Genomic DNA, 19,134 nt, shown 5'->3' with positions numbered 1-19,134 from the left:
CAAATAGTGTATGAAGATGATGCCTCCTTCTGCCCATACTAAAGGCCCCAAGCCCACCCCTGTTTGCAGTTTTTGCTCTGCTCCTATAATTCAGTTATAGAATTTCCTGTGTAATATGCAGCAGGTAATAAAAGCCACAGCAACCTGGATCTGCTTTGCTTCAGATTTGCCTGTTTAACAATCTACTGAGTGCATTTGTATTTTTCTTGTTTCTAACTTCCTTGGGTGTAACTGAGCAGCCCACGACACCTCCCCACAACTGGACCTTGAATTCTGATAAGGATATGGTGAAAATGAATGAAAGCCGCACCACGGCAATGAAGCTATGTCTAGTTTTAGCTTTCATACCACCACTGAAACTGGAAGTAAGCGCTGGGTGCCAGCCAAATCATCACATGTCTTGGGAATTGACTGGGTGCTGACCTTTGACCCTCTGTCTTGGTTTTTCAGAGTATAAAGTCACACCACTTGGGTTTGGATTCCAGTGCCACCTTCCATGTAAGTGACAAGTAGCCCCAGTTTCCCTGTCACATGGGGACAATCTTGACTGCTTCATGAGCTTTCTTGTAAGAATGAAATGGCATGATTGATGGAGAGCACATAGGAGGTGCTCAGAACATATCAAGAGCATTGTCATTACCACTTGTATTCAACAATTTCATCCTGTAAACAGACTGCCTAGTTGTTAAAAAAGAAAAAAAGATCCAACAGCTGAGCCCTCTGTGTTCTAAGGAAGAGATGTAAAGCATTCCTCCCTGTAATGAGAATGTGATTGCCAATAAATCCTGTTAAGCAAAAAGCCTTCTGTGTGGTTGGCAATCCCCCTATTTCCTGCGACATGATTTTTACCAAGAAAAAGCAGAAACAAGCAAAGGAATACCTCTGATGTTTGCTTACCTAACATTAAGAGCTCATTCTTTGTGTCTAGAGGAGTATAAAAAATACCCCAAATTCTGACATGAATAGTTTTTATTGTACGTATAAATACAGTAGAAATGTTTTGTGTTTGCATTCTTCAGTAAGCCCTTAAACAGTCTCATTTTAATAACATTTATGTCCTGATTATTAATGGTGTACATTGTAGAACAGTTGAAAATTCAGAAAAGCACTAGAAGGAAAATTAAAACCCTGCCTAATCCCAATGGTGTGGCTGTTAGTTAACATTTTGGCATATTTTTAATATGTTGGGGGTGTTTAAAATTCAATTTAGGGGGTGCCGGGGTGGTTCAGTTGGTTAAGCGTCAGCCTTCTGCTCAGATCATGATCCTGGGGTCCTGGAATCGAGCCCCCATCGGGCTTTCTCCTCAGGTAGTCTGCTTCTCCCTTTCCCTCTGCCCTCCCTCCTCCTCTGCTTGTGCTGGCTCTTTCTCTGTCTCACTCTCTCAAGTAAATAAATAAAATCTTAAAAAAAATTCAGTTTGGGATTATACACCTATTTGTGTAGGCTGCATTTTTCATTTACTAACTTAGCCAATCATTACGTATTCTTTTACAACTTGATTTTTGAATTAACTGTGTGGTCTTGTACCATATGGATATTCTATAACTGATTCAAATCCATTATGGGTTATAGGACACTTAGAGTTATTTCCACTTTTTCACTGTGGTAAATATCTATGAGACTAAATCTATCCATGATGTAGCATATTTCCCCTGTAAACAGCATATGACAGCCCCCAACATCTGAGGTCATTTTTAAAAGTATTTTCCAGTGACACCTTGTTGTAATTCTTCATTTCTTTGGTCATCAGTGAGGGGGATCCTGTTTATTCATTTTCCATATATTTAGAAATTATTTGTATTCCTATGTGAATTGTGTGTTTAGGGCCTTACACATTCTGGACAAATTCTTGGCCTTTTCTTGCACTGGAAAGGTATTTCTAAAAGAGACATATGGGGGTGCTAGGCTGGCTCAGTCGGTAGAGTATGCAACTCTTGATCATAGAGTCATGAGTTTGAGCTCTACGTTGGGCATACAGATTACTTAATAAAAAAATTAAAAGAGGCATATTAATCTGTCAGTGGTTAATGGTGACTTCTTTTTCCTAGTTGCTCAATCATGGCCAGTTTAAAAAACTGGATACATAGCTGACAATACTTGGAAGAGAAACATGTTTACATCTGTAGTCAATCAATTCTTGAACATTTCTTCATGTTCAACTCCATCATCTTTATATAAATTTGAGCCATGGAATTGAGAGATTATTTAATGGAAAGTATGGGTGAAATTTTGTACTCTGACCTGTTTAAAAACCGTGAGCCTCAATTCAGATACAGCTCTGGCTGTGGAACACAGTTTTGCCATTCCAAAACCCTATCCTCAGTAAGCTCATATGGGTTTAAAATAGGCCATCACTTGTATCTGTTTAGATTTGCTGCTCCCCCTGTTCCAGAACCCTACACCAAGATTTGAAACAATAAAAGTAATAATAATCATTATCTAAGATCAATAATGTTAGACCCCTCCAATGGATTATGTGACCCCCCAACTCCCAGCTGTGTGGCATATGCAAACACCAGAAGTGTCCTTGTTCATAATCCAGACTCCCCTTCCCACCTTGCCTTTCCTGGGAGGAGGAGATGTGAAGGGGCATCTCTTCTGAGTCCCACCTTTTTTCTGCCTCCTTGGTGGCTCCTTCTCGAGGTTTCCCAAGACCTCTCCTTTCCACTACCTTTGCTCAGCAAACACTCCTGGACTCCGTAGGCAGATGGGGCTCTGGGCACCTGTCTCTGACTTCTCAGGCCACACCACAGAGAATCCATAACAGGCAACCTTCTGGAGCTGGCCTTCCAATCGGTTACACCACAAATATTTGAGTGCCCATCATATGCTAGTCTGTAGGGCTACAAAAATGAATAAGACAGAAGTCATGACCTGAAAGAAGTAATCTGAGTGACAAATACTCTGAGGCTTATTTCATAGTGTTTAAGGAAGGGAGGAGGGCAGGAGAGGCAGTGGTTGTGGCTCTGTGTCCTAGGCCCTTGTACACGGAGGCCTTCAGCACTGCCTTTTCCCCCTCCCAAGAGAATGCAAGGACTGTCCACTGAGTTTTTCTTGTACCAAAAAGCGATCTAACGCAGGGGTCAAGAGCAGAAACTTAGACGTGAGGTCAGAACCGGGGAATGCCATTAACAGCTCCTTGGGCAAAGTGATTTGAACCTCAGTGAGCCCATTTCCTCATCTGAACAGTGAGGACAGTGCCTCCTTCTGAGCCATAACAGGGGGTAAATAAGAAAGGAACAACAGTGCCAGTTTGGAGAACAGCTGCCCCTTCTGGGGGTGGACACTACCCAAGGGGTGTAAGCTGCCTCGTGGGTGGCAGCAGCCTGCTCCCTCGGTGCCTGAAGAAATGGCATTCCTCTGGTCGCTGCCACCTAGGTCAGAAAAGAACTGGGGGAGAAATGGTCTCATCAGATGCCCTGTCCTGGTCCCCTGGCGGCAAGGGGCGTTGTCAGGATGTGCTCTTGGCAGGTGGGTGGGGCCAGAGTGAACAAACTGCCTCTCTGACTCCCAGTGATGCAGACGTGAAGGGCTAGAGCCGGGGCCCCACGCGGGGCTTGGCAGAGAGCCTTAACTCCGTCTCCCCACAGGATGGATCCCACAGCTTACGCTGAGCTGCTCAAAGAATCTGGCAACCAGGTTCTAAAGAATGGGAACTTCTCTCTGGCCATCAGAAAGTATGATGAAGCCATCCAGATTCTTCTGCAGTTATACCAGTGGGGGTAAGTGCTGGGATTTACTCCCCACCCTCGGTGTTTGTTTTTGTTTTTTTTAAGTAAATGGAAACTCACCCTGTCACTTCTGTTTTCTTCTCATTTCGTATCACACTGCCTAGTTTGTTTTCTTTCTTCCCACTTCCTATGCATGAGCTCAGAAATGGCACAGAGAAGACTAAATCATAGAGAAACAGAAAGTGAAACACAGGGAGACTGTTGGTAAATGCTGGAGAACTTCCCCTTTGTCTGGTGGTGGGAATCAAAGTTCCTGGGAGGATCCAAGTCCCCGAGCTCTCAGCTGTCATTTGTTTCATTTTCCTGATTATCTGTGCCACCTGTCCCCTGGCTATGGTAGTGTGTACCCCAGGGGGGCTCAGGCTCACCTCTCCCCTGCCCCTTCAGCTTCAAGTCAACCTGTGCCCAAACATTTTAGGAACATAACACACTTCACAACTACAGAGGACCCCTGAAAGCTGTTGTTTATGTAAGTTGTAGCCATCAGTGTAGCCTGGATTTGAACTTAGAACTGAGATAAATTTAAAATATGTATTCATTCACCTACTTAAAATGCCAATAATGAGCTCATTCTGTGTTAACCTGGGTAACACATTTTATAAAATCTTTTTTTTTAATTTTTATTTATTTATGATAGTCACAGAGAGAGAGAGAGAGAGAGAGAGAGAGGGAGGCAGAGACATAGGCAGAGGGAGAAGCAGGCTCCATGCACCGGGAGCCCAATGTGGGATGCGATCCTGGGTCTCCAGGATCACGCCCTGGGCCAAAGGCAGGCGCCAAACCGCTGTGCCACCCAGGGATCCCTGGGTAACACATTTTAATGTGTTAAGATAAGTGTGAAATATAAGCGTAATGTGATAGATGTGTGATAATGTGAAAGATAAGCTTATTTTCCAAACCCAAAAATTTTGTGAGAGTGGCACATTTTTCATTTTTGCAGAGCTCTCTAACATCTGTCTCAATAGAAGACATCTGACTTCTCATATTTGCTTCTGCATGCGATCCAGTACGATATTATACAATGTGTAGCCTCTGGAAGATTCCCTAAACACGTATGAGAGAATGTGTGAAAAAGGCACATAATGTCTTATTTCCTCGTTACCACTGTAGCTCATTACCACAATTTAGTGGCTTAAAACAATACATATCTATTACCTTACAGTTCTAGAGGTGGAAGTCCGAAATGAGTCTCATGAAGCCAAAACTGAGGCATCAGCAGAGCTGGGCTTTTACAGAGGAGAATCTATTTCCTTGCCTTGTTCAGCTTTGGGTGGCTGTCTGCACACCTTGGCCTGTGGCCCCTTACTTCATTGTAAAAGTGCATCCTTCCAGTGTGCTGTTGCATTGTATCTGTCTCCTGTTCTGTAGCCATGTCTTCTCCCTGTCTGCCTCTCATAAGGATCCTTGTTTTTTTTTATTTTTTATTTTTTATTTTTTTTTTAAATTTTTTTTAAAATTTTTATTTATTTATGGTAGTCACAGAGAGACAGAGAGAGAGGCAGAGACATAGGCAGAGGGAGAAACAGGCTCCATGCAGCGGGAGCCTGATGTGGGACTCGATCCCGGGTCTCCAGGATCGCACCCTGGGCCAAAGGCAAGCGCCAAACCACTGCGCCACCCAGGGATCCCCATAAGGATCCTTGTGATTGAATCCTACCCCGGGATAATCACCCCTGAAGATTTAGAAATTAATCACATCTGCAAAGTTCCTTTTGCCAAGAAAAGGTAATATTCTTTAGGGACCACTGTTCAGCCTGCTACTGTTGTGAAAATACTTGACCCTGTCAAGTAAATGATCCTAGGGCCCCTCGAGGTTCCCACCACACCGTACTTTGGGAACAGCTCCAGTTAGAGGAGGCATTTGTGGAGTGTATGCAGCCTACACTTGTACTGGGAAATGCCACTGGGTGACATTCCTGAATCATAGCCCCCCTTCCTACCTTCCTTCACCTTGGTGCTTACCCTCTAGCTGGATGTGAGTTGAGTGTCATTGATTTGGGCCTGTAAGTCTGCCCCTCCTGGCTCAGATCATAGTTGTGTCAGAGCTGGGTCAAGAGCACTAAGAATCTGACTTTCTTAAAGAGGAGATGTTGTGTAGTGGTTATGGCTGTAGACTGACCCCCCACTGTGGGGTCCCTAATGGGACTTTGCCTCATGTGTTCTTTCATGACCTTCCTGACACTGCTCCCCTTGCCTGTCTACCTGCTGCCTGCCTTCCTGTCACTGCCAACTGACAAAGGGATTTATTTTAGGTGTATGTGATTTACTGAGCAAGTGCTCCCAGTAGAAGGGGAGGGAGGGAAGCAGGATGGGGCAAGGGAAGGCTCCAAGCAGGGATGGTGGGTGTGTCAACTGGAGGTGGCTTCAGCCTGATTGCCTGGGGAGCTCTGGAGCAGTAGCTGTACTGCAAAGCTGGTACCACTTTGGGGCAAGGGAGATGACCTTTTGATTTCCATGTCAGCCAGCCATTGATTGTAGGCTGTCTGGCGCCTGAAAGTTGTCCTAAGGGGGGGACTGTATTAGTCAGTTGGGGCTGCCATAACAAAATTACCACCAACTGGGCAGAGTAAACAACAGGAACTTATTTCTCACACTTCTAGAGGCTGGTGAGTCTGAGATCAAAGTGCCAGCCAATTCAGTTTCTGGTGAAAGCTCTCTTCTTGGCTTGCAGATGGCTACCTTCTCACTGTGACCTCACATGGTGGAGAGATAGCGACAGAGAGGAAGCTCTCTGGTGCCTCTTCATCTGATCATGAGGGCCCCACCTCAACCAAACCTAATTACCTCCCCAAAGGTCCCCTCTCCAAATACCATCACACTAGTGGGTAGGGCTTCAACATATGGATGGAGGGGCACAATTTAGTCTGCTGCAGGGGCCTAACTTCCTGGGGGAGAAGTCAGCTCCCATCTGGCTGAGGGCAAATCTTGAGAACAGGGCACTGGGAGCCCCTAGTGACAGCCAGTGCTCACTGCAGCTGGGGAGGGCTGCACTGGCTAGGGTGTCTGGGCTGGGCACCTGCAGTCATAACTTCCTTGGCCATTACCCCCACTGACTGCCGTACTACCTCTTCTGTGCCTGGGGGGCCTCATCCCTTCACTAGAGGGAACGATGGACAGTGACAGAAGCTGGAGACATAAAGCATTGAGTATGGGCAGTTGTAGAGGTGATTTTTACTTTGCTTTTTATTTATACTTATTTGCATTGCCTAACTTTTCTATAGTGATTTGTAGTACTTTTGCAATGAAAATATTCAATAAAAAGAAGTATTAGCCTTGCTTTTTTTTTTTTTTTTTGCTCATGTGTCTTGAATTCAGTGGCACCTGGGCTTCGACGTATTGTGGTACACTTTGCATTTATCTTCAAATTTTGATGTGGTTTTGGCACCAACTTTGTAGTATTATCCCTAGACCCAGACAAGAGGCACTTGCCTTGATATGCTTTAGAGGGCCCTTCTGTGGCTTCCCTCTAGCTGTGCCCACCCCACAGGAATCTGTGGGGCCAAAGACTTTACCCACCCAGAGTTTTTCCTCCCCTTTGGTCCACACTATTGAAACAGGAGAGCTAGGTTCTTGGCTCACAGAGTTGAAGAATGAATTTCTTCAATGAAGGAGAATGGGTAAAGCAATAGAAGTTTATTAAGCAAGAATACAGAAAAATCTCTCAGGGGGTACCTGACAGGGTTGCCAATGTGGGCCTCCACTGACAGTCTTTTATTTAGAACTGACCAGGCAGCTTTTGGTCTTATCATTTTTGTGATGTCTTGGTTTGAGTAAGGACTGGTGATAACATCTTTAATGCCTTCTTTTTGGGGGGTCTGGTTATGCTTTGTTGGTCACATATGACTGTCATAAAAAAGACACATAGGGCAGAGTGGTCTGGTTTGTTCCGTTATCTCTGGTTTCCTTACACCTCAGAATTTTGGGGATTTCTGTGAGCCTGATCCCATAGCTTCCTATCTATATCTCCCTACCTAGCCTCACCTGTCCCTTATTCACTCTGAGTACCAGGACCCTGGAATTCCTGCCCATGGACTCTGCTCCCAGGGCCTTCACAGACCTCCTACCTGCAGCCTGTTCTTCTGAGGTCTGACCAAGGGCAGGGTGTGGATAGCACTTGGAATCATGCCTCCTGCAGTGCTAGATGAAGGCTGATGTAGAGGGAGTGGGCAGGGGTATAGTCCTGCAGTTCTGAATTTGAACCAGTTATTATAAGGTGGGAAGATAGAATGTATTTTATTGAACACTTTGTAAACTTGATTTATGAACTTCCAATACTTAGGCTAGTTCTGTTCAAAGGACTTTCTATGATGATGAAGATATTCTATAATATAGACTTTTGCTATATTTTGAATACTTGAAATGTGGTTAGTACAGCAGAAGAACTGAATTTTAAATTTTATTTAAATTAAATTAAATACGAATAGCTACACATGGCCAGTGGCTACCATATTGGACAGTGCTGATTAACCCCATGGTATGTGGGCTCCATTTGCATTCTGGCCTGCGGTCCTGCCTCTATACTAGAACAGTGCTCATCCTGCACCTCTTGCTGTAGGTCCGTGGGCATGGTATGGTCACATATTCTGAAGGGCCCTTCCTGTGATAAGCTCTGCATCCATTTAGCATGGACAGGCATGTGGAAGGACTCACCCCACACTGCACCAGGCAGTGTCTAGACTCTGCTGAGGCTCAGTGGGATCTCCCGTCCTCTCCATCCTTAGGAGTAGTCACCATTTTCACAGCATCTTTGCCAATATGGTCTCTAAACATGAAAAGATCTGTGGAGATCAGTAAGAGGTCAAACCAAGGTATTGAAAACATTTGTCACAAAAAGGAGCAGACTATTTGGGAGTGAGGAGGACAGGCTTGTACTTTGCAAATGCCCCAGGCTGGGGGGCTGGAGGGCCAGATGTGATTGGTGTAATTGGAACATTAACTGGAAATGGTGGCAGGCAGCCCCAGAATTGTGGCCTTCAAGGGTGGTTTTCTGTATTTGCAGAAAGATAGCTCTACTGACTACCAGTCTGTTCTTTCCAACAGGGTTCCTCCCAGGGAGCTGGCTGTGCTGCTGTGCAACAAATCCAATGCATTTTACAGCCTCGGGAAATGGAATGAGGCATTTGTGGCAGCCAAGGAATGTCTCCAGTGGGATCCAACCTATGTGAAGGTATGGTGATAGCTGGGGGCCCTGCTGATCTTTGTCTTTTTTTTTTTTTTTTTTTTTTTTTTTTTTTTTTTTTTTTTTTTTTTTTTAAATTTTATTTATTTATGATAGGCACACAGTGAGAGAGAGAGAAGCAGAGACACAGGCAGAGGGAGAAGCAGGCTCCATGCACCAGGAGCCCGACGTGGGATTCGATCCCGGGTCTCCAGGATCACGCCCTGGGCCAAAGGCAAGCGCCAAACCGCTGCGCCACCCAGGGATCCCCTGATCTTTGTCTTACCTGCCTCCTTCCCTCCCTTCTTTTTAAAATGGAAACGTGAGGGGGAGCTTTGTTCTTCTTTGCACTTCAGACAGGTTCCCACAGGGCATGCGCGAGCCTACCTGGAGAAGACTAACAAGGATAGTGGCCAGGTGTGGAAATGCCCCTGGAGGGGTAGATCTTGATATAGTTACACCATGAACTTGGAATCTCAAGTGTTCTTTGATTTTTGCAAATTTCATTTTAACAGAGTTTTGTTTCACTTGGCAGCTGGGTGGACACATGACAAGAGTTCTGCAGAAAGCACTTCTTATATGGAAATCAGCTCCGTTGGGATCAGGGAGGTTCTAGAGGCCAGTCAACCCCTCTAAGGTGTTGGCAAAGGTCAATAAATAACTATGTGATTGTTTTACCCAGCTAACATGCTGTCAGTGCCCCCTCTGCAAGGCATCTTCCTGTTCATTGTGCCTTGAGGCAAACCAAAGGACAGGAAGACACCACTCCAGCTCTTGAGTATTCCACTATTAAGTTGGGGAGAGGACAAAAAGCAGAATCAGAGATCAGAAAGGAGTTGCCACTCAGGAGCCACTTGAGGCACATATAGCCTAGATCCTGTTAGTGATACAGACCATTTTAGTGAGGCTCTGAGGTGGGGGAAGCACAACCCCTTCTTCCCATCTCCTTGTGCTCTCTGCTATGGACTGGTTTCAGCAGTTGGGAGGAGCTCCTTTTCTCTCCTGAAGCCTTCCTTTTCTCTGATTGTAAAGGGAGATACTACCCAGGTCCTAGAGTGGCTTCAAGAATTAAGAGACCTTGGTTCAAGTTGTTGGCATTCCGTAAATAGGAGCTCGCATTGTTTCCTCAGGGGTCTGCATTTTGTGTACGACTGCTAGAAGCTGAACAGTGGGAAGTGATGAGGAGCATTCGCCCACAGATTCTACATCCTCGAGGGAGGGATTTGTCTATTTTAACTTAAGCCTCTTCTATTGGGGGATGGATACTTTGGGAATTATTGAATAGTTTTTTTTTTACGATTTTTTAGAAATTTATTTATTCATGAGAGACACACAGAGAGAGGCAGAGACATAGCAGAGGGAGAAGCACTTCCCTGCAGGGACCCTGATGCGAGACTCCATCCCAGGACTCCGGGATCACGACCTGAGCCAATGGCAGACCTGAGCCAATGGCAGACGTTCAACCATTGGGCCACCCAGGTGTCCCTATTGAGTAGTTTTAAAAAGGGGAAAGCATTCCTGAGGAAATCTCCCAGAGGTATTTTGGGATTTTCCCCATCCTCCAGCTGGGAAGGGGAGGAAGAGTTGGGGTGTGTGCACATCCCTCAGGCTGTGGACCACCTTCCTTGAGGAGGGGACCAGACCTGTAGCCAGGGACTGGGATCCACCCCTGTTCTTACTGTTCTTACTCATGGGTGCCTCTCTCTTTCCCCATTTGACCCCGCTGACCGTCTTCCTGCAAATGTCCTCTGTAGGGGAGGAAGAATGCTTTATGTCTACTTTCTTTTGGTTCAGTGGCTGGGGCCCTACAAATTCCACTGACAGGAGACAATTTCACGAGAGAAAAACATACACATTTTATTTTTACACGACACAAGGGCCTTCCTAAGGAAAGACCCCAAGAGAAGCAGGTAGGTCTGAGAGCTCATAGACATTTTTTGTAATTTTTTTTATTGGAGTTCGATTTGCCAACATGTACTATAACATCCAGTGCTCATCCCATCAAGTGCCCCCTTCAGTGCCCATCACCCAGTTACTCCATCCCCTCACCCACTTTCCCTTCCACTACCCCTTGTTTGTTTCCCAGAGTTGGGAGTCTCTCATGTTCTGTGACCCTCTCTGATATTTCCCACTCATTGAAAGACTGAGACACCTGCACCCCGATGTTTCTAGCAGCAATGTCCACAATAGCCTAACTGTGGAAGGAGCCTCGGTGTCCATCGAAAGATGAATGGATAAAGAAGATGTGGTCTATGTATACAATGGAATATTACTCAGCCATTAGAAATGACAAACACCCACCATTTGCTTCAATGTGGATGGAACTGGAGGGTATTATGCTGAGTGAAATAAGTCAATCGGAGAAGGACAAACATTATATGGTCTCATTCATTTGGGGAATATAAAAAATAGTGAAAGAGATTATAGGGGAAAGGAGCTCATAGACATTTTAAACGAAGAGCATAAACCGCAGAGACATGACAGACTGAGGAAAGGGATTTGGATTTCTGGAGCTGGGATGTTGAAAACACACATTCATGGGGGACACTAACACTAGGGAGACCAGGGCGATCTTTTTTTTTTAATAGATTTTATTTATTTATTCATGAGAGACAGAGAAAGAGAGGCAGAGGGAGGAGCAGGCTCCATGCAGGGAGCCCAACGCGGGACCCAATCCCAGGACCCCGGGATCACGACCTGAGCTGAAGGCAGCACTAAACCGCTGAGCCACCCAGGCTGCCCCGATCTTAGTAGCACTTAGCAGTGCTGGTCCGGCTCAGCGCCAATTTCCGTCTACTTCATGGCCATAAAAACTCCCTGGCAGAGAAGATTTATGGCAGTCCTCCTTTCTTAGACATTCCACTTTTAGTCAGGTAAGGGAAACTCCAGGAAGGCATCTTTCTACATCTGTTGAATCTCAAATGCCTTCAGCTCAAGATAACCCTTTGGCCAAAGTGTCATATTTTAGGGTGGCATATGGTGATCCATCTACATCCCCCCCTGCCCCGCCAAAATAAATGATGAAAGAACCTTAAATCTGAGGAGAGCAAGGAAGTGGGGAATTCTCTAACTAGCTTACCCGGCCGGGGGAGGGGAAGAAAAACCACATTGTTCCACCCTTTTTTCTGGTTGTTTTCTAAGGTTCTAGACTTTTCAAATGAAGGTGAAAACACATCGATAAATAATCAGGGATTTGATGTCAAGTGGAATTCTTAAGTGCTTGCTTTTTTTATGAACCCGATTGGTGAACACCTTCCATTGTCTTAGAATGTTGTCTTGATAGGTCCTGAGCTTTAGAGAATCAAAGAGGGGGAAAGGCAGTATCATTTTGTTCCTATTCAAGGTTTGCAGTTTGTATGTAGGCAAAACTAAACCATTTGCCTTTGTTACTCACTATAATTTTCTTTACAGAAAGAAAAAAATTTTGCCTCTGGTGTATGTTGCCTCCAGTGTGGAGCTTGATACTTTTCAATACTTGTCATTACTAACCCCCCTGCCCCCAGGCTACCTACCTGGAGGAAATTGTGTTTACTTTGATTGAAAGGAGCAGGGAACCATTTCCGTGTTTACATGACAATCTCATTCTTTTCTAGAACTCTGTCATCATAGGATTTTTTTCATTCTCTTCTTGCCTGGGCTGTGATTTGAGGCATGAATAAATAAGCCACACATGTAATTGGAACCAGGCCTTCTTCCTTCGCCCCATGTCATATGTTAGAGACTGTATAAGTCACAGATTTGAAAGTGATTATTTTATTGGCAGTTAGAAAACAACAGGAAAAATGTGGCACAGAACCTAACGTGGGAATCCTGTATCCAGTGCTTGTTAGAAATCTGTGTTTATGTAGAAGCAAAACCTCTACAGTCCATTTCTCCAGGCCATCAATCTTGCCTTTCCTTTTGGCAGCTGGTTAGAAGAGATGGGCGGGTTACCGTTCTGCTTTTCTTCTCTCCCAGGGATACTACAGAGCCGGTTATTCCTTGCTGCGGTTGCTTCAACCTTATGAAGCCGCTCGCATGTTTTTTGAAGGTCTGCGACTTCTGCAGGGCAATCCAGACCAGATCCAGGTTGCTGATTTCCTGGTGGGAGTCTTCACCACTATGGGCAGTAAGTTGGAACTAGGGAGAGCCAGCCTTCCTTCCTTCCTTCCTTCCTTCCTTCCTTCCTTCCTTCCTTCCTTCCTTTCCTTGTTATTTTATCTGAATGGCTGCTGGGGAGATAATTCCAGAGTGTTTCTTTGTGACTGATTTCTCTAGTTTGAATGAAAATGATTTTCACTTCAGAAAGCATTTTGGAAGCCTTGGTGGCTCAAGTCCTTGTAAACACAAAGAAATTCTTTAGCAGAAACCACTTAAAGCTATGCCAATCCTGTTTCAGACCTCAGTTTTCTGTGTTGCTACTTACAGATCTTTCCGTCTTTATGCTACTGATTTTACGTGATTTGTGCTCTTTCCTTTGCTTTTTGCATGTGCATATGTATGCCAAGAAATATTCCTGTTTGCTATAAAAACACCCTGGAAGGGCTGATGGAGGTCAGTTATAGGAATTCCCTGCCTTAGTGCTCCGTGTTTCTTGGTCACATGGCTTCAAAGGATGAAGAGGTAGGCCAGACAAAGAGGTGGGCAGCAAAGCAAAGTTTACTGAGCAACAGTATAAATAAAGCTCCTGGAGAGGGAAGGGGTCTGAGAAGGTTGCTCCTAGAGTTTCTAAGTTTAGGGGGTTTTATGAGCTACTTTGCAGAACTATCTTATTTTTTATTTTTTATTTTTTATTTTTTTTATTGAAGTTCAATTTGCCAACATATAGTATAATACCCAGTGTTCATCCCATCTTAAGTAATCAGGGTGTGCTGAGTCATGCCAATCAGGGCTTTGGTCACATATCTGTCTACCTATTAGGTTAATGTCAACATGCTGATGGCCTTTTTTGCTGACATCTGGGGGCGTAGGTCTTAACTGCCCCTTGCCTGTGATATGACAAATGCTTTGTGGTTAATTGCCTTATTTTAGGACGTTTTGAGAAGTCTTTCTACAAAGGCTGCAAAGTGGAATGTGTGTGCTCCTATCTAAGCTGTAAACAGGATGTTAGTGCTGTTTTATTTTAGCTGTTCTGACTTCATATTTTCTAGTTGGAGACCCTGGCCCTAACTTCCTAGTTGTCTAACTTCTAACAGAGGGACCTGTGGAGGTAATGCTTAGGGTCTGGGCTGCTGTGCTCACTACAGCAGAGGAGTGACACACTGGGGGCCTTTGGCATCACTGCCTTGAGTTATTACTCTAATGACCTGGCCCGTAAGCTAGCTTTGTCAGTGGCCTGGATTAGATAAAAACAGAAAACCATAAAACACAATATAATATACTCCTTGCTGGTGACAAAGGAGTTCTTTCTGTGCTTATCCTGGCACCGTCTTAAAGTTCTGCCAGTGACCAGGGCCATAGTTTTCAAATATTGTGTTTGATCACATTTAAGATTGTACTGATTTAAGATGCCTCATTGAGATATGTTTTGCCATTGAGAGACCAAATCAATTGTCACACACGTCTCGATTCCAGAGATGTTGGAATGTGAAAAAAGGCACGTGTAAGAATTGTGAAAAATGTTCTTTGGCTTTCAGAGGTGGGGAAATAGATTTGGCTGTTACAGATCCAACTGTTCCCACTGCAATTGTGGGAAAGCAGTTGTTGTGGTCTGTGGCTGGCATCCTATGAATTTGGGCAAATCTGGCAGACAGAGGGGTGAGAGCCATATCAGGCAGGCAGTGGGAAGGGGTTGGAGGTGGGCACAGCCGAGTCGCTTGGACAGAGAAATAGAAGATCCCCAGATAAATGCTGATGGGTCACAGCTTTCCAGGCAGCCTTTTGCTGGCAGTGACTGAGCTTGCTTCCCTTTTCTCTGAGTCTGATGGCTTGGCCTGTTCCCTACAATCCCTCATGTCTTCTCTGCATCTTTGTAAAGTCAGTGTTTATTTCTGGGTGACTGCTCTCCAAAGAAATCTGGATGGTTTCCATTCTGCTGCCATCCTGAGAGGGCGTTCTTCATAGGACTTAGGGCAATGCATCCCATACTTTTATCCCAAAGTAGTCCTCTTTAGAGGGAGAATGTATGTATGCCCACGGCCCAATTTCTAAAACTTGAAAAATATATTTATGGAAATTTTGTATCCTTTTGTGCAATATCTATTTATTTAGATATTTACTTATTTTTTTTGGAAATTGATAATCCTGGAGGAGGTACCGTGTTATTCTGGCACTGCCCTTGCTCCTTGGGTGATCTCATCCATGAGTTTGAGAAATGTGGTTTGGTGGATCATGAGATGCAGTGGACCACTAGGTTAGAAGAATGTGTATTGACTAAGAGAGTTGGCAGATCTGGGTTCCTGTCTTTGTTTTTGTGATTAACTAGCTGCATGATACGCCATGAAGCCTGACTTCATTTGTCATCATTTCTCATTGGTTGGGTGAAAATAATATTTGTCACGTTTTTCTTAAAGGACGTGGGTTTTTTTTTTTTAAACTTCTTTTGAGGTTCTATTTCCTCCTCTGTAAGCAGAGATAATAGGCCAGTGCCTTGTTGGTCTGTTTGAGGGATTAAATATTAGTACCTATTGCTGGGTTTGACATATAGTAGAGCTAATTGACTATTAGCTCACATCACACTGCCTAACTCTTGGGGCAGTGAATTTATAGGTGAACTTAAAATGATTGCCATTTCAGTCAACTATATAGGACTTTTACTTTGAAAATACCTCTTTTTCTGATATCTTTATTTTTCTGTGTCTCTCTGTGGTCTTAATGGGAGGATCTTTTCCTAAATGTTCTGGACTCTGCTCAGGTTAAAATTTCTAAACAATGGAACTCTTTTTCAGGTGATCCCATCGTTTTGCAAAGTTTCTTGCCCTGTTTTGATCATATTTTTACTACTGGATTCTCAACAGAAGTGTGGCAGTCTGTAATAGAAAAGTTGGCAAAGAAAGGATTATGGCATGTAAGTAAAAGAAAATGTGGGAAAAGTGTATTTTTGATGAAATGGATTATTTCTGCCTGCAGTGGGGAGGGGATTGTTATTTATTATTTGTTTATTTTGATGCCAAAATAACTTTTTAACTGCACAATCATTAAAGATGGAAAGTCACTGAGAGATATTAATTAGCCAGTTTCTGTTTTTTTAAAGATAGGAAACATATTCAGAACACCTAATAATAATAATATTAGCTAATGTTTATCGCCCTCACTCCTTGATCTCTGTATTCATTGTCATCACAGAAGTGTCAAGTTTAAGCCCTAATGGTAATGTGGAATAAGGAAAATGAACAATTACATGTTCATCTTCATCATCTTTTTTATACTGCATTTGCTAGTATGGAGTCAGAAGACCTACCTTTTTTGCTCTGAGCACTTCTATGTAGCTTTTTTTTTTCAGTTAAAAAAATTTAAAAAGATTTTACTTATTTATTTGAGAGAGAGCACAAGCTGGGTGGGGTGGGGGGCCGGGGAGAGGGTAGAGGGAGAAGCAGACTCCCTGCTGAGCCGGAGTTTGACTTGAGGCTGAACATAGGGCTTGATCCCAGTTCTCTGAGATCATGACCTGAGCCCAAGGTAGATGCTTAACCAACTGAGCCACCTAGGCACCCTGCTTCTGTGTAGCTTTAAGGGTCTGTTGCCCACAGGTAACAGTGAGTCTGTAGGTGCCAAACCCAGGGTCAGGAATCCAGAGAATGGAGGAGCAGAGTAGGCTGGGAGCCTAGGCTTCAGTGTCACACAGATCCCTCCTCAAATCATAATCTTCTACTTTCTGTTTTGGGCTAATTACTTCCCCCCGAGCCTCATTTCTTCATTTGTAAGTTTCAGAATATAAACTTGCTCCCTCAGGGATTTGGTGAGGATGAGAAATGATGGACCAAGAACACCTAATAATAATATTAGCTAATGTTTATCAAGGGCTTACAATGTGCCAGCCACTGAGCTAATGGAGCTTTATGATAGCTGGCATGTGCTAAGTGCCCAGTGAATAGTAGTTGTCGCTGATGGTGGGCTCCCAGTGTGCAGGGGAAGTTAGGTCAGAAAGGGCTTGCTGGGCTTTCTGAAGCTGGGCAGTCCAGAAAAGTCACCCAAAGTGAGGGTAACCCATAAGGACTCTAGAGCCAGGCAGGGTGAATGACTTTAGAATACAGAATGTTTCAATTTTTAAAAAGCTCATGGATTCCATCAGAATCTAATGAAATTGATGGGGTTTTCTTTGCATATACACACAGTTATGGGCATAGTTTCAAGTGATTCATCGGAAATCTCCTAAAGTCCAGGCAACAAGTTCCCTGAAGCTCACCCCCATATTAAAAGGTCTTGAGAAAGCAGGCCAGCAAGGGAAAGTCAAGAATGCTGCCTAAGTGGCAGATCCACTTGTTCCAATATTCCAGCTGTGGAGCCCCAGTCATTTTCACATATTGCAAATAGAGACATCTTGTCAAAAAGAAAAATCCAGGTCAGCAATCAGGGCTGCCAGGACACTGAGGACATCATCTGAGATTGGAGTCTGTTCAGGGTGAGCAGTAAAGAGTGGGTATCAGGCTGAAAACCTGGAAGCAAGATGTGGCCATTGGCTCAGTTCCCATGGTCCCACATCCACTAGCAAGAGCATACATGGCAGAGGTTGATGCTGAGCCTGGGTCTCCAGTCATGGCCATAGCAGAGCCTGGAGCCCTCAGAACTGTTGGCACATGTGGATGATATCAATAGGGACCTCTTAGGACATGTTCTCTGTCCTGAGAAGGAAAAATTGCTTAACCATTCTGGGATTCAGTTTCTTCTGTGACTTGAGATAGGGCCAGTGGTTTAATAACTGACTCTTTGAGAAAAAAAAGAAGTCCTGATGTATAGTGTTTGTCAATTTCTGTAGTATCAATACTCTCACCATGGCCTATTTGAAGCTACTAATAGGGCTACAGGACATGGAATTGGGGATTGAATTCTGAATTGCAGTCACTCTCACTAGCTGATAGGAGCCACTCCACAAGCTGCTTGCCAGGGTCAAACACTTGGGGTTTATGAAACACTAAAGTGCTAAGATTAATTGGAATGAGATACTCGTAAGTGATTGGATTCTTCCGCTTGCTGAGTAAGCTTTTTAGAGGGAATCACTTTTTTTACCCACTGTACTCTCAGCAATCCTGCTTGATGTCAGCTGCTCCTGTCCTAGCAGGCTTTGAGGAAATATGGAGAGAACTTAGCTCTCAGCAGGAACAGGACGTTGGCTGGCCAGGGGGCCTTCAATTACAGCTCACGCCCGCCTTAAGCCTGGCAGCTAGCTTAAAAAGAGAGACGGGGCTGGAGAGTATTTTGTTTTGTTTTGTTTTGTTTTGTTTTTGCTCGTTTGTTTTAACCTTGAGGATAAGTTTTGCTCTAATAACCTATGTGGAGGGGCACTTGGGTGGCTCAGTCAATTAAGCGTCTGCCTTTGGCTCAGGTCATGATCTCAGGGTCCTGAGATCCAGCCCCGAGGTGGACTCCCTGCTCAATGGGGAATCTACTTCTCCTTCTCCCTCTGCCCCTTCCCCTGCTGTTCTTTTTCTCTCAAATAAATAAAATCTTAAAAAAAAAAAAAACCTATGTGGAGAACATTATTATTTCAGCTTTTTTTTTCTCTCCCTTCTCATCAGTCATTCCTACTTTTGTCAGCGAGAAAAGACCGGCTACCAAGAAATATCCATGTCCCAGAGTTATCACTGAAGAGTCTCTTTGAGGTAAGGTGGCTTCTTAAGACATATGGTGTCAAGTCAGGCCACTTCAGGCTTGTATTTGGGACCTCAGCGAATGTAAGGGGACTTCAGCTCCCTCACTGCTAATTTATGATTTATAACCATGTCAGGCTTGGGCCACAGCTATCCAGGTTTTATTGATCACAAATTTAATGAGTGAAGGAGTTTGAAGCTTCATGTGGTTGGAGTGACTTCCATGATTCTTCCTCTGTGTTTTTTCCCCAGAAATATGTCTTCATTGGACTTTATGAGAAGATGGAACAGGTACCCAGATTAGTGCAGTGGCTCATCTGCATCGGTGCAAGTATTGAGAGTATAGGACCTTACCCTCTTCATGCCCTCATGCGACTCTGTATCCAAGCAAGTGAGTGTTCTTCCCGTTACACACCGTCCAAGCTGCCCTCCCAGCTCTGAGCTCTGGCACTCCACTGAGCTCAAGGAGACCAGAATTTAGCCCCTGAAGGTAGAATATTCAGATGATTTGAACATGCA

The 19,134-nt window shown here is 44.3% G+C and overlaps 1 protein-coding gene across 3 annotated transcripts in view; it reads left to right on the top strand.

The window, feature by feature from the left end:
* The window catches only part of TRANK1 (tetratricopeptide repeat and ankyrin repeat containing 1), a 106,158-nt gene that overhangs the window by 21,740 nt on the left and 65,284 nt on the right, over positions 1-19,134 (top strand). For 2 of the 3 annotated variants that reach the window (XM_041734431.1, XM_041734429.1), the window contains exons 2-7: positions 3,592-3,723; positions 8,773-8,899; positions 12,848-12,998; positions 15,757-15,875; positions 18,544-18,627; positions 18,868-19,006. In XM_041734431.1, the coding sequence (XP_041590365.1) occupies positions 3,593-3,723; positions 8,773-8,899; positions 12,848-12,998; positions 15,757-15,875; positions 18,544-18,627; positions 18,868-19,006 (751 nt within the window). In that variant the 5' untranslated portion in view covers position 3,592. Of the gene's footprint in view, positions 1-450; positions 499-3,591; positions 3,724-8,772; positions 8,900-12,847; positions 12,999-15,756; positions 15,876-18,543; positions 18,628-18,867; positions 19,007-19,134 lie in introns of all 3 variants that reach the window. The other variant, XM_041734430.1, reaches the window with a different exon arrangement.

Source organism: Vulpes lagopus, chromosome 19 (genome assembly GCF_018345385.1).
Source record: "Vulpes lagopus strain Blue_001 chromosome 19, ASM1834538v1, whole genome shotgun sequence".
NCBI lineage: Eukaryota > Metazoa > Chordata > Mammalia > Carnivora > Canidae > Vulpes > Vulpes lagopus.
Note: the sequence above shows the minus strand (reverse complement) of the source record. Positions and strands in the feature narration are given on the sequence as shown.